Genomic DNA, 15,686 nt, shown 5'->3' on the forward strand with positions numbered 1-15,686 from the left:
TTCTTAGTACAGGTTATCAATAGCTGATATGAAATCTGGAGACAGAAACTAACTTGCATGAACCAAACTTGATATAACAAGCAAAAAAGAAAAGAAAAAAAAGAGTACGTTCAACACAGAAACCCATGAAGATAGGCTCACCCCAGACAGTGTCAATAGTGGCAGTGTTGCAAATGGTACAGATACCCACCTCTTGGCTTGTGCTTCTAGATTAAAGACAGTACACTTTAGGAGTAACAGTGGAAACTATTTAAAAGGAGAATTATTAAGACACAGAAATTTAGAAGATAAATACTAAGAAAAGAGCCAAAATTATTTTCAAGTATAGAGAAATTAGGATGGAAGAGACTGAAAAGAGGACAAAGCTATTCTTTTTATTCAGTGACAAATGCTACCCATATTTTAGCAAAATAATGTAGGTATATAACTTACAGACAAAGGAGAAAGACTACCGCTCCCTCCAGGTTAACCATCACTGCTAATAATCTCCAGGAGCGAATGAGATATCCTAACAAAGCATACTGAGCAATTCCCACAGCAAAGAAGAGGCAACCAAGTGATCCTATTATAATGCAGATAGGGGGAAAAGTGTTATTGACGATTTTGTAGTGACTTCTAAAGTGATGATTTATTAGACAAGCGGAGAAGAACAAATATGCAGACGTTGTTCATAATACATGAACAACTGCAGTTAAATGCAGTTAAAGAACATTCAAAACTCTGAAAAGTGGTAGATGCCACCCCAAAAGGCTGTTATAGACATATTCCAACATTCAAAATGTAGTGCAGTGCAGTCCAGCACAGTGTAAAATGGTACTATCACTTCTCAGTGTCTTGAAACTCTCCCTCTTTTGATGCAGCCTAGGATTGCGTTGGCTTTTTTGGAAGCCACAGCACACCGCTCATCCTTAAGTGGTTTCTATTAGGACACCTAGATCCCTCTCAGAGTTACTTATGTTCAGCCCTATTCCAAACCTGGGTCTTTTTACAGCGGGTCTATGACAATTCGCCACAGCCAACTTGTCACAGCCAACTTACCATGGACAACTTGTTGCGGCCAACTCGCTGTGGGACAACTCACTGCGGGACAAGAGTTAGACTGATATCAAAGAAATGATGGAATAGAATCATTAAAGAAAGGATGCAAAAGGAGGGACAGAATGAAATGTAAATGACAAAAATTAAAATATTTTTTTTATTTATACGAGTTGTCCCGTGGTGAGTTGTCCCATGGTGAACTGGCCATGGCAAGTTGTCTTCAGCAAGTTGTCCCATTCCGTTTTATGGCTTCCGAGCTGCATATAGCCCTTTGGCTGTCCTTGTCTAGCCTGCATACTATAAGTCAATTGGAAATTAGAAATCAAATGCAAATAAGTATACACCATGCATGCAATACAACTACATTGCTTTTATTTTGGAAGCTATTTTTTTCAATTTATGTATGTATGTGACTCCGCACGCTTACGCACCTTCACAGCCCTATTGGTTCAGGCCTCCACAACTGTCCCAATTTCTCTTGTAGCCTCTTGGGAAAATTAATTGGCCACATCTAGTCTACCTATGTTCTTGGTTTTTCCTGCCTAAGTGTGGGATCTTGCTTTTCTCACCATTGAACTGTATCTTACTAGATAGGGCCCAATATTCAAGTCTGTCAAGGTCCTTTTGGAATTTGAGACTATCTTCTAAAGTGTTGGCTATTCCCCCCTAGCTGTGTGTCACTGTCTTAATTCTCTGCAATTTCTGACACGGGAAACATGATTTAGAATAAAAATCAAAGTTTAATTCAGAAAACCTATTTTTGAACTCCACAATAAATAGAAAAACTAGAAAACAATTTGCCCAGGAAACTGACCATGATTGAAATAGGAGGTGTGTGATTCCCAAAGCAGAACATTTTTCCTTTGAATTAGCTTTAGCTCCAATCCATAGAAGGTATGCCAGTCAAGACAATTCCAAATGTCTCTTTACTGTGTCAGTTAATTCAACTCTCTCCCAAATCTCTCATTTTGAGAGAGCTGTTTCATCCCCAACCCATCTGTATAGAGCAGGCTTGTCAAACTGGCTGCAGGCTGGACGCGTCACACACAGGCCACACCCACCCTGGCTCCACAAAGGCAAAAAAAAATTACAATACATCACGATATGTCACGTGACATGATCAAGTTTGATATCCATGGTATAGAATATACAAGCACCTTAGAGCACCTTTCTTCAATCTCCCTGTAAATCAATCTCAATCCTTCATACCTTCAAACCTTCAGGGAGGTCCCAACTCCCTTCCTACCCACATTTTCAATCTCCCCACTTTTCTGTCATGGTCCTGAACCTTCTTACCATTCATTCCTTACATGCTCATGGCCCCAACCCACTCTCTTTTCTGTCTTTTCATATTAGTTCAACAGAGATAGGAACAAACAAGCACTGATTCTCTTTTTTTCCCAAGCAACAAAACACTTGTTATTCAATCAGAATGAAAACAGGCAGCTGCACTGATGGCTCAACTACCAGGAAAAGGAATAGTACTGTACAAACATTTTGGGTAATTTTTTAAAACTTACAATTTGAATTTTAAAGATTCAAAAATTCAAGCAACTTATTACATAGGAGGGCAGATAACATTATAATATCCACAGATATGTTGGCATAGAGGGCAATCAGAATGAAGTAATTAAATAAATACTTAAACCATTATTATAAACATTTGCTTTTATATTCAAAAATAATTTGCCATTAACAGGCAGAAAAGTGGGTACAATTACAATTTTATACCAAACTGATGCCTGACATGTTCTGAGCATTCAAACATCTCTTGAGAAATAAGAATTAGGAGGGAACTCACAGGATTTAAGATAAATCTATTAGAAAAGTGAATGTAATATATTATAGTTTCATTGCAGATTATTAGACATGTAACATCATTAATATATTTTATTTTTAAAAAAAAATAAATTAAAATATTTTAATTAAAAATAGTCAAAGAACTACATTATAAAATATATTTGATGAGAAACATAACTGTAGTCATTTCTAAGAATTTATTATTGTATAGTTTCTGTTCTTAGTAGATACTCCAATTTCAGGACTACGTTTCAAAATGTTATCAAGATAAAATTTTGCCACACTGAAATTAGACTAAGGGCAAATGGTGGACTTCTACATAACAAGAATTTTAATAATGGAAAAAACAAAAACATCCCATTTCTCAAAAAATAAATAAAACACAATCTCAAAATAAATAAGATACAACCTATCTGATTCTTCCAAATACATTACCACAAACATTTATTATGAATTGAGCTCATATGGGATCCTTCAAAAAAGCAGCGCTCCTAGGATTAAAATACTACAAGACGGGAGGAAGAAAGAAAATAGAGGACAATTAAGAAAAGAACTGCAGATAGTTTAAAGTCAAGATCAAGGGTTAAGATCAAAAAGAGAACAAAGGCAGGTGTGAAAAATGCAATGAGAACTGCAGTGGCTACAAGTTAAGACAGAAGCAGAAACAAGTCCAAGAGATGGGAAGGAACATTCACATTCAGAGAAAATGAAAACAGAAAGGTCACATAGAACTTTGTTACATTTAATTTAAACCAAATCTGCCATTCCCAAATAGCACTTTGGCAAATCTGCTACAGTGATGGGTAAAATCATATTTACTACATGCAGATATTACATGCGGTCCTTGTTTAATGACCACGGATTCAGCAATTGTTCAAATTTATGAAAGCACTGAATAAGAGGTAGCTCTCAGAATTTTGGCAAACACAGCACGCCAGAGTTATTTGATTACAATTTGCGATTTTCCCTACTGGCTTCCCACAAGCACAGTCAAAAGGGAAGCTAGGGCCACAGGAAGTCCTTGCTTAATGACCCACGTACACCTCATTAAATGATCACAACCAGAACTGCCAAAATTTCTATTACTAAATGGTACACTTAGGTGGACGATATACATCTCAGAAGGCATTATCACCTTGGCATGGTGAGGGAGCTCTTTAATGAAAGTGATGGTGACAGAAACATAAGCTTCTAGATTGGATTATCCTCATTGACAAGAGGATAAAAGACTTGGGCAGTAAAAAGAACACAGCCAGACTCTATAGAGACACATTCAATAGGAAAGGAAAGAGCTCTCAATCAAGAACTCCAAGAAGTAGAGTAAAATATGGAAAATGAGATACATTTTTAAGATCAGAAAAATCAAAGAAAAACGTATACCTAAGATATGAATACAAGAACAATCACACATCTATAACAAAGGAAAATGGAAATACTATACTGAAACCTTTTACAAGCAGGATTAAAGAATAACAAAACCATCTAAAGAGAAAATCTATTCAGAAACCAACTCCACTAGATAGTAAGGTGACAAACCAGCTGTCAAAAAGGGAAGTGCCAGTCTAAATAAAATGCCCATTGAACTGCTTAAAACTTCAAGAAAGAAGGCAATTCAAGTGCTAACTGCTCAGATTCAACAAATAGACGAACTAATCTGTTTTGAAGAGATTCTGACTATTCTTCTGAAGGCAATGATTAGCAAGCATAAACTCACATACTTTGAGTGTGTCATGTAAACACCTGGTGTACTAGAGAAAAGTTCGGCAAATTTGAGATTAGAAGATGGGACAAAGGGTGGTTCAGGTAGATAGATGTAGATAAATAGGATCAGAGATATCACTGATGAGCTGCCGATTATCATTCAGAACAGGATGAACAGAATATGAAGCATTATCTATATTGTTACCAGGAATTGAGCTTAATTCGATGGCACCTGACTAAACATGTATATTTGTAAGGACTTTTTTTAAAAAATCACAAACTATTTACAAGACTGACAGAAGCTAAAGCTAATCATATGATACACGGGTCATTCCTGGGCCCAGCCATAGAGTACCAAATAATTTCCATCCAGTCTCCAACTTTCCTTTCTGGGGAAGGTTGCCGAGAAGGTAGTATACTTGCAGCTCTTAAGGCTCTGGAGGAAGGGAATTATTGGGAACCACTGCAGTCAGATTTCACATCAAGATGAGAACTAAGATGACATGAGGCATCTTCATGGATAACCTCTGGAAGACCCTAAATGGAGCAGTGTATCCATTCTGGCCACCCTGATACCTCAGTGGCTTTTAATAGCATTGTTCATGGTAGTTGGATCAATTCAGGGGGCTGGCAGCAGGGAATCATGATTCTCCAGTGGTTCTCCTCTTTTTTTGGAGGTGGATCCCAGTCAGTGTAGGAGGAAGACAAAGACCCAGTCATAAGTCTCTGCTTTGGAGAGTACCACAGGCTCAAACTCACTCCCAGCTCTTATTTAATATCTATATGAAGCTTCTGGGTGAGGATATCCATCAGCACAGAATCAAACATCATGATGACACATTATGAAATTAACATTATACATGTGTAGACAAACTACTTGTTAATTTTTAATATGTGATGTAGCTTTTAATTATTAGTGAATTATCTTGAGTATTTGCTACAAGAGTAAAACTGAAAGATCTAACCATTAAATCTGTACCTGCCAATGCCCAATAAGCAGTTCCCAAACATTCATTCAACAGGACAAAAGCAACCAGTGACATTCCACCATTCATTATTCCAACCAAGAAACGAGAAACGGCAAAAAACTCATATGTAGGAGAAAATCCATTAGCAACAGCAAATACAATGTCAAGGCCAAAACCTAGAAGAGAAAGAAAGAAAAAATCCTTTAAAACTATTTGATAGTGTTTAATGCTGATTTTATTGATTCCCCCCCCCCCAAATCAAGCACGCTTATAAAACAAAATTATTTAGTATTAAAATGCATTGAGTTACTCAAAAACAGTAGACACTAGTTACTAATCTCGGTTAAGAATGAAAGTATATTGTTTCAGATTAATTTTTAAGAAAATTCACATGACCCACTTTGTGGAAAAAGAAGAAAAAAAAACTTTAAACACCACATTTGATTAAAACTAAAAATGCCTGATGTTTGGAAGTGCTTTAAGTACCTTTTGATTGAACTATGAAGCCAAATATAATTACACAATCAATATTTATCTCCTATCTTATACAGGTAATCCTTGATTTACCACATTTGGGACCGTAGTATCTGTTGCTAATGCAGTTATAAAATGTGACATCACATTACCACATCACACAACAGCAGCAATCCTGGCACTCCTCATTCCCATCATTAAACAAATTCTACTGGTCATTAGGTGAGGACTCACTGCAATCAAAGCCACCCCTGGCTAGGTTCTGCCCAGTCAAAGCCTTGGCTTTTCTAAGGTAAGAGATTGACTTCCCTTCAAGTCTCCCCAATTGTCTATTCCCCATCATCTCTGTCCTTTTGCACCTTGCCTTGTAGGATGGCAAAAGCCACAGAACCATGCAACTTTGTGCTGGTGGAGTTGAGATAGCTGCTTACAGCGTGGGGCTTGAAGCAGCATTTCTCAGGGGCAGTGGTGGCAATGGGGTTGTAATAGGAGACAGTGGCAACCGGACAAGACTGGTGAAGGACCCAGGCCTCAACTACACCCCCACCCTAATACTGACACCAAGGAGTGCCACTGTGCAAGCTGGCTAAAAAGCAGGCAGGGAAAGTTGTAGCACTTCTGCAGTTGTAGTGTGGATGAGCTGCCAAGTGGCTGAATGTTGATCATCTGAACAACGGAAGTGCTGCAAAGCCATATTTTCAAGGACCAGTCATAAATACCTTTGTTCAGTCACCATAATTTTGAATGGTAATAAGCTAAGGACTATGTAGAGTGATTTCCATTTCTATACATTGGAAACCACTCGTTTGATCTGATATGGGTACTCAAGCGACAATATTTATAGAATCATAGGGCTGAAAGGGATCTTGGAGGTTTTCAAGTTCAGTCCCCTGCCCAAGGCAGATCTTACATTATCCTGAGCAGATGGCTGCTCAAACTTTTCTTGAAGACCTCCAGGGACAAGATGTTCCATTGGTTAATTGTTTTCACTGTGAGAAAGTTTATCCTTAGACCCAGATTGAATCTCTCTTTAACAAGCTTCCACCCATTGCTTTTTGTCCTGCCCTCAGGTACTTTGGAGAATAATATACTTTGCCCCCCCCCCCCCCCCGGTGGCAGTCCCATAATTCGGCTGGACAGACCTAATCATTCCTTGTACAATTTATCCCACAGACCCCTTAGTTGCTCTTCTCTGCATTCTTTCTACGATCTCAATATCTTTTTTATAGTATGGTGACCAGAATTGGACATAGTAATCTAAGGGTGGCTGTACTATTACAGCATAAAGTAGTACTATCATGTCTTGTGATCTTCATGCTATTCTTCTGTTGATGCAGCCTGGGACTGCATTGGCTTTTTTGGCATCTGTAGCACACTGCTGGCTCATACTAAAGTGTGGTCCACTAAGATACCTCATTTCTAGGTGCAGGTATTATTAGGTACATTACTCAGTAAGAAATTCCCATGTGCTTTCTCATTCTGAGGCACCAACTGTTTTTCTGTGATGGTTGGAGAAATTAGTTATCAATTGGAAGGATCAGTCAACCAAAGAGGCTCTCAATTGCTACACATATTGCTTCTTCCACAAACACACATATCAGAGAAAAGTTCTTCCCCTTTCATGTGCAAGAAGGTGGAATAAAGAATAGTAAATCCTGCAACGAGCTGATTAAACTTGGCTACCTGAGGATTTACTCAGCTTTCTTTGTCATCATATTTCCAAGGATTAAACAGAGAAGACTAACATTTTCTACTAAATTCTAACGCAACTTACCTATAAGAAAGACTTTTTTCCTCCCAAAATGATCTGATAGTTGTCCAAAAGTAATTACTCCAACAAACACACCGCCAAAGAAACATGAACTGGCAACACTGATCTTATATGAAGTATTGCCAATTAAAAACCACTATGGACAGAAAAGAGAATGTTAGGTAGAATCTAATGGAACTTATAAGAATTACTGAATCTTTCTTTTTTTTTTTTTTTTTTTTTTTTTTTTTTTGTAATAAAATTTTATTGGTTTTTCAAAATTTATAGGGAAAAGGGTAAATGGACAGGTATACAAATTTTGGCAGTTGCAAAGTGTGTGAGGCCCCCCTCCCTCCATACCCATAGCGTACATTTATATATAATGCATTAGTATATAATTGATTATAATCAGCATATTAGTTCTATTATTAAATTCAATCAAATTAAACATTACAATATAAAATCCAAATATAATTCCATTTTCACTTTCGGTCAATTTATAATAATATGATTTTCATATTTATTTCTGTGATCTGAGTCTTCTTGCTATTGCCCCATCTCCCTCCACTGGCAGAGCTCTGGCCCCTCCCGTGTCCTGCGTGTCCGTTGTAGTGTCTGGTGGTTTCTCTAGGAGTGTTTTATTTTTTTCCATAAAGGCCTGCGCCTCTATGGGTGAATTAATTCTGATTCTTGTCTCCTCCCAGAATATCAGCATACCTTCAGGCATCAACCATCTAAACCACACCCCTTTCTGGTATAATTTATTCGCTAATTGCGAATAATTTTTTCTTTTTTCTCTAATCTTCTTAGGGATCTGCTTCAGAATGGTTATCTCCATATCATGATATGTCAATGCTTGCCCCCTTTGTACACCCAGAATTTCATCTCTTGTGGTTTTTCTAAGGAATTTAATGTGAACCTCCCTGGGTAAATTGTGTGTTCTAGCATAAGCTGAGTTCACTCTATAAACCAGATCTATATCCCACCCCATCTGTTGTTTTTCTTTGTGTGTATAGTCAGCCAGAATGTTTGTCATGATGTCCCTTATATTTTCCCCATCTTCTTCTATAACATTTTGAAATCTAAGATAATAGGACATTCTCTCAAATTCTAATTTCATCTGTTGGATGTCAAGATCTTTGTTCCCTTTCTGCACGGCTTCCACCCCCCCCCTCACCTCCTCCACCCCCCCTTCCACAAGATTCAGTCTTTGTGAGTTCTTATATATTTGGGCTTGATTTTCTTTAATTTCATCTTTCATTTCCCTTAACTGTTTCTTGATTTCCTCCTGGCCCTGTAGAATTTGTTGAAGCATTTGTTGAAAGTCCATCTCTGTAGTCTTATGTTGCATCAGTTCTGTTATCTTTGACTGTGTGGCTGGACTGGATGTTGCGGATGTTGGAGCAGAAGTGGCAAAGCCAGGTTTTCCAGGAGGGGGTCTTTTAGATGCCATCCTTTATAACGTTAAAAGTTCAGTCCAAATATGAAGTAAGCAATTAGAAAAGAAGGGTAGCCAGGTGAATCCGGGAGCAGAATAACCAGGCAGAAGAGAATCTCTCCAATAAGTCTGGCAATAGATAGAAAATTTCCCCTAGAAGGTTAAAAAAATACCAATCCACAAGAGGTTCCTCTGGGAGACACGGAGACAAAGACCGGAAGCCTGAATTTTAAAGGTGGAGTCAGGTTTCAGAGTTCATAAAGACAACGGAAGTGTGCCATCTTGCCCTGCCAGTTTTGGGCACAGAGGCGTAACAAAGTTTTAGAAAGTTCCAAAAGTCCTCAAATCATTGTAATATGTAAAATTAAATTGAAAAGAAAATCATCTCAGCCTAAGTGAGGCTTCATTCGTTGGCTCTCCCCCCTCCTCCTTCCCCGGGGGCTGAGAGCAAAATTGTTTCTTGCCGCTTGTCCAAGGGGGGGGGGGAAACCCCCCTCCCTCCAGCCGCACCTCCAAAATGCTCCGAAAGTTGTTTTAAAGTTTTAAAAGCTGAATCAAATCTTCATGCAAAGTAAGGGATGAAGAGAGAGGCAACCTCACCGCACCGCAGCTGCTTCCTTCAATTGTAGCATTCTCCAGTCGGCTTGTAGCGAGGCGCGAGGCGTGGAAACGCGATGCGCCCTCCGAGCTTGCTCCCCGGTGCCTTGGGCGCGCGAGAGAGCCCCCGCCGGCAGCCGCCGCTGCAGGAGACCTCCGCGATGCCGCCCCTCCGGCAGGACCCCTCTGCGGGGTGTCCTGTGCCCCCCAAGGAGTGGGGAAGCCCACCGGGGAGCCGGAGCGGGCAAAGAGCTGCCCGTCGCCGCCGCCGCCGGAACCGGAACTCCAAGAATTACTGAATCTTTCAACAAGAGGAAAATTAAACCATATTCAAAACTAATCTTCCATCTTTCATTTTTCAGATATTCTATTTGACAGATGGCTATCTAAGAACAATAGAAAAGAGCACATTGACATTCCTGATGCAAACTGAAAAGGATATGAATTATTTATCACATCAAGTTTCATTCAGTATCCTCCCTTGTATTCTTATGCTCAACCACAGAGCCACTAAGACAGCCAACATCCTTTTAAACACTTAGCCTGCAAACCTGAGAGTCAGATTCAAATGAAGCACCAGGGCTGGGGAAAATCCTGAAGGCCCTTCTTAAGGTTTCAGGAAAAATGCTTGATACATGTTTAGAACTGATTGGCTATCAGATCCCCCACAGAATAAACTAACCACTGCCATTACTACAATTGTTGAAATTGCAGGCAATATAGTTGCCTATAGTTATACAACATCTAACACAAATTGATTTCCGGAGAGATCTGAGTAGGGTTGGAGACCGAAGAGAACAGTAGTGTCAACTGTCCCACTGAAACTATCTTTCCTCCCCACACACCCCACTGCTACTGTCAGGTTTTCAGCTTATGAAGCTTGGATAGAAGAGAGGCAGCCATGACAAGTAGTCACTGAAATAACTCTTATTCTTTCCAGAAAAAGAGATTGACAAAAAAACACAATGGCCTTTTAGGTTGGTGGTTAAACTTCCTAGATTTTAGGATTGTATCCAGAAACCATCAAATTAATGAATAAACTCCCCATAAAAGAGATTAGGAGTTGATGTTTTTCCGTGAATAAAGTAATTTTTATCATTGTATTTATTTATGCTTTCTTATACTTTCTATTTTTCAAGGCCTTTTAAAGCTAAATTTAATACCAAAAACATTCATTAAAAACTACTTATTTGCTATCGAATTATTTTTATGTACTTCTGCAAAACAATTAACATTTCAAACTTGCTGATCAAAGCTGTTCAATAGAAATTTTGGAGTACTATGAGTCTCATATCAATGAGGAGGGAATTCTATTTCTGCTTTGACACCAAGGGACTCCCAACTTAATGGCTGACTTTTAGAGTGATCCTAGGATAACTGACTGCAGCCAACTCACCAACAGCAGCTCACCACCAAATAGCCTCTGTCATGTTGCTGCAGGAACTCCACACAGCCAACATGCTATGGGGATAACTTTCCACGGGTGGCTGGAGGGAGAGCTGGGTGCGTGAGTGAGCAAAAGAGCAGGCAGAGTGCAGAGTGGTGGCTGGGGGCATCACACTTTCACATCCCTTGCTGCCACTGCTGCTATCGCTGAGCTCTAGGCCAAAGAGGCTGAGGATGGCAATGGTGGGCTGAGTGCGTGGCAGCAGCCCAGGGCATCCCATTTTCACACTGGCACCAACATGGGATGTGTTGGAGGTTCTATGTTTGCAAGAGAGCATTCCTAATAGCTATTATCTGGCTTGAACAATAATTAGTGAAACAGATTTTATAACTATAACAGAAGCGATATCCATTTACTGGGAATGCATTACAGGGATAGGCAAAATCTAGTACCTAGCAACATCCTACCAGAAGGACAGTCTGAGCATTCTATGTTTTGTTGGCGGGGGGGGGGGGGGGGGATACAAAGGCAGAAGGAAGTTATCTGAAATATCATCATCTAGATAGGCAGAACTGTAAACAAAGAAGAAGCAAAGGATAAATTCTTTAAAACGTATATCTTGCTGCTCCACTGTGGACAAGTAATGAGTATTAAGAGGTGAGCAAGCAGAAAGAACAAACTGGAATCTGGCATTAGAGATTGAGGGGGAGGCATTTCTTTCATATTTCTTTTCTTATTTTCTCTTTCTTTCCTATTTTCTTTTGACCCAGACTATTACTAGCTTGAGAGGCAATTTCCAGGAGCTCATAACTACAAAATGCAAACAGGAAAGATCTACATGGAAGTGTGTTCACAGAAGACATCAAGGAAGGGTTCAAGCAACATAAATTAGGAAAACATCATGATCTTCAAAGTGTGTATGACATTGTTCTTCCTGCCTGAGGAGAATGTAAACAGCATTTTTACATTTATATAACAAATATATGGAAGAATATGACTCGAAGGAACAAGAGCGTCGGAAGCTCAGGAACTGTGCTGTCTTCTAGATGCCTATATTCAAGATGTGATGGAAAGATTATCAAAACCATTGAAACCCACTAACAATTTCCTTTTCTCTAGATGTGTACAGATGCAGCAATGAAATTACTTTATAAATCTCATGTTCTTTCTATGAAGGTAAAACCAGTGAATAAGGATTTTCCTCTCCTCAGGTGGTGATTTGGTAGTATTTGAAGTCCAGTGGTGATTACTGGAAAATAATAATAAGCTTTTTCAGATGGTCCTTTCTTCCATCCTTCACTAAGTTTCTGTCTAATAACAGCTCATTCGCTATTCTGGGACATTCTGCCTTTAAAACAAGGTTCATTTAATTTGATTTTTTTCCAAAAGCTCAACATTGCTGCTTATGACTTCAAGTTCTAATATACCCGGGATGGCAAACCTATGGCACACTTGCCAGAGGTGGCACGCATTTGTCAGGGCACGCGAGGTGTTGCCCTGTCAGCTGGCCAGCGCGCATGCGCGCGCTGGCCAGCTAATTTTAGCCTTTTTTTTAGGCCATTTTTCACTCTCCCCAGGCTCCAGAGGCATTAGGAGCTTCCCTCCCGGAGCCCTCCAGAGGCTTCAGGAGCTTCCCTGAAGCCTCCGGAGTACAAAAAACCAGCCTTACGGGCAAACTGGAAGTTCAGGAACTGACTTCAGGTTTGCTCATAGGGCTAGTTTAAGCCCTCCGGAGCCTTCAGGAGGCTTCCCTGAAGGCTCCGGAGGACGAAAAAGGACCTTACAAGCAGCTTGTAGGGTCCTTTTTCTCCTCTGGAGCCTTCAGGGAAGCCTCCTGAAGGTCCCTGAAGGCTCCGGAGGATAAAACTGGCCCTACAAGCAAACCGGAAGTCCGTTCCTGAACTTCCAGTTTGCCCGTATGGCCGTTTTTTTGTGCTCCAGAGGCTTCAGGGAAGCTCCTGAAGCCTCTGGAGGGGGCAGGAAAGCTTTTTTCGCCCTCCCCAGGCTCCTCTAAAGCCTTTGGAGCCTGGGGAGGGCGAAAAAAGCATGCATAAAATGGGAGGGAGCGCCTGTCATATGCATATGTGTGCTGGGGGTCATGCATTGAATTATGGGTGTGGCACGCCAGCGCGCGACCCCCCTGCGCTCTCCCTGCTTTTGGCACGTGAGCCAAAAAAGTTCACCATCACTGTAATATACTAAAGTTATAATATTCAGCCTTTCCACAGAAATTGTTATGCTTCATACCTCAGAGGCTATTGATGTAAAATTCTTGTTAAAATGTACATATTTATGAAGGTCATTCCAATTGGCTGTTAGAAGCCACTTTCTAAAGTTGTTTTCTTCAATAGTTGTGTCATTACTATAGCTATGATTAGATAGTATTCCTTCAAGATCCCAGTGGTAAGGTGGTATTGCTCCTACTAGTGCAATCAGGAGAGCTTCACTGGCTACATAGAGCTGAAACAAGAAAAAAATAACATCAAGATCAATGCCAGAAAAACAGACAACATTCAAAGCCTTCAAAAATTGAAGAGCCAGTTTGGTCTAGCAATTAAGGTACCAGGCTTGAAAGGAGAACATGAGTTCAAATCCTGCCTTAGTCATGAAAACCAGGTGGGAGACTTTGGGTCAATCTGTCTCTGTCAGCCCAACCCACTTCACAGAGGAAAATAGGAGGATAGTGTGTGGGATATTTTCATCAGCTTGAGTTATTTGTAAACATAATAAAGGCAGGATCAGAGCAGCATGGTGGATAGTGATAAAGATCCTCACCTCCCACTTGGAAGGTTGAGAGTTCAAGCCTAGGTAGCGGCAGATATTTCTCACCTAGGACACAAAGAAAAAATATCTACTGCAAAGTCTACAGATTTCAGGGCATCTGGCAAGTAAACGCTCAGCTTCATCCAGTTGTCTTGACTGTACCCCACATTAAGGGATTGCAGATTCATAAAAAGTGAGTTTTCATAAAGGCAGGAAATAAATAAACAAAAAAACCAAATACATTTCAAATAACAAATTTCTTAAAAGTGAAAAGGGTGATCTTTTTTATCTCTTGGATTATACTGGACTTCAAATACTACCAAATGAAACTCTTTGGATACTTCAGTTACAACTTGTTCATACTAAGATATGGCTGAGCCTTTGCCTGCCCATGAAACCATTATAAAATCTGACCAACTTCAAGCAGCTTGAGTGAAATAGAAAAATCTGATAATTCAGACTTCCTGGTCTACTTGAACTATAAAAAAAAATACAGTGAATTGACAAAATGATTCAATGTATAGTTGTAAAGTCTTTACTCAATAAGCACACAATATTAACCAATAAATGACTCATACATTTTAAACCATGCACTTTCTACATCTCAAACTTCCTTCAATTGATTTACACATAAAACATGACTTAATATTTTCAGTCATGTCTTTTGCCATTAGACAGCTTGTGCAGTCTATCTAAAATCTCCTCGCAGTTTATAAACAGGGCTGAGGCGTCTCATTTAAAACAGACAGCACACCTTTTCACCACCGTCTTGCTCTCTTAATCGCCCCTTAAATTCCCTGCATTCATTTTTCTTGCGGGTTTTGTACGTGGACCCTCACGAAATTTCTTTTTAACTTTTCGGGATGTGTGTTTTTTAATGTAGTACGCCGCCCTGAATCCTTTGGGAGAAGGGCGGCATATAAATCCAATAAAAACAAAACAAACAAACAAACGCCATCCTCACGACGTTCCTTCCCGTCGTAAATCGCAAACTGCGCTATGCGAACCCTGCCCTAGCCAGGACCAAAAGCGGCCCTTTCCTGATGGGCCATGCGAGCACCCTGCCCCTCTCGGCAAGAGATGCCCCTCAGGAGTCTTTCTCACCTGGAGCAGCGCCCCCATCAAGACGCAAAGCCACACCTGGAAGGGGCCCATCTGACCCACCAGAGAGAAGGCCTCCTCCACCTCCATGGCGATACTCGCGAGGTGGCGGCCTTCCTCCTCTTCTCGGGTCGCGCATCCCCTTCCCCAGAACGCTCTTTTCCGGAGCCAAAGCGAAGCAGCGCTAACAGAGCAATCGGCACCCAAGAAGCAGAGGGCAGAAGTACGTGTGCGCTGAAAGGAATCCCGACTTCCGCTCTAGGAAAGCCATTCAGCTGGCTAAAAAATTTCCGGGTTGTCGCCTTTGTCCGGCGGGATAGGTGCTCATTTGAGGTGTAGCTGAGGTTGGGCGTTAGGGGGCGCTGGTCTCCGCTCCTTCAGATTCTCCTTAAAACTGTGCCTTCGTCGTATGTAAAGTGAGGTTCAAGATGCAAAGTGGTTTGAAAACTAAGCAAATGAAGTCGATGACCTAGAGGCCCGGGAAGCCGTGCAACACGGCTAATAAGGCAGGGCACTATTAACTGAGGCCCGGAGAAAGAATTCAGATTGCTCTCCTGACAGTTATCAACCAAGTTTCTTCAACCCAATTAAAATGATTGCATAAATGCAGCCGTGATTTATTATGCAGGAGTGGGATTCAAACCAGCCCATTGTTCTATTCATACTATT

The 15,686-nt window shown here is 40.4% G+C and overlaps 1 protein-coding gene across 4 annotated transcripts in view; it reads right to left on the reverse strand.

Annotated features, from left to right (window-relative positions):
• Positions 1 to 15,345, reverse strand: part of SLC22A15 (solute carrier family 22 member 15) — a 38,480-nt gene extending 23,135 nt beyond the window's left edge. For 2 of the 4 annotated variants that reach the window (XR_014174420.1, XM_081941886.1), the window contains exons 1-5: positions 15,021 to 15,342; positions 13,401 to 13,613; positions 7,756 to 7,888; positions 5,519 to 5,683; positions 433 to 562 (exon numbers count right to left, since the gene is read on the reverse strand). Coding sequence is in view for 1 of the 4 variants with exons in the window: in XM_081941886.1 (XP_081798012.1) it covers positions 433 to 562; positions 5,519 to 5,683; positions 7,756 to 7,888; positions 13,401 to 13,613; positions 15,021 to 15,107 (728 nt within the window). In the remaining 3 variants the exon portion in view is untranslated. Of the gene's footprint in view, positions 1 to 432; positions 563 to 5,518; positions 5,684 to 7,755; positions 7,889 to 13,400; positions 13,614 to 15,020 lie in introns of all 4 variants that reach the window. The other 2 variants (XR_014174421.1, XR_014174422.1) reach the window with 2 other exon arrangements.
• Positions 15,346 to 15,686: the final 341 nt, after the last annotated feature.

The sequence above is a fragment of the Natrix helvetica genome (assembly GCF_964273705.1).
Source record: "Natrix helvetica genome assembly, chromosome: 2".
Lineage (NCBI taxonomy): Eukaryota > Metazoa > Chordata > Lepidosauria > Squamata > Natricidae > Natrix > Natrix helvetica.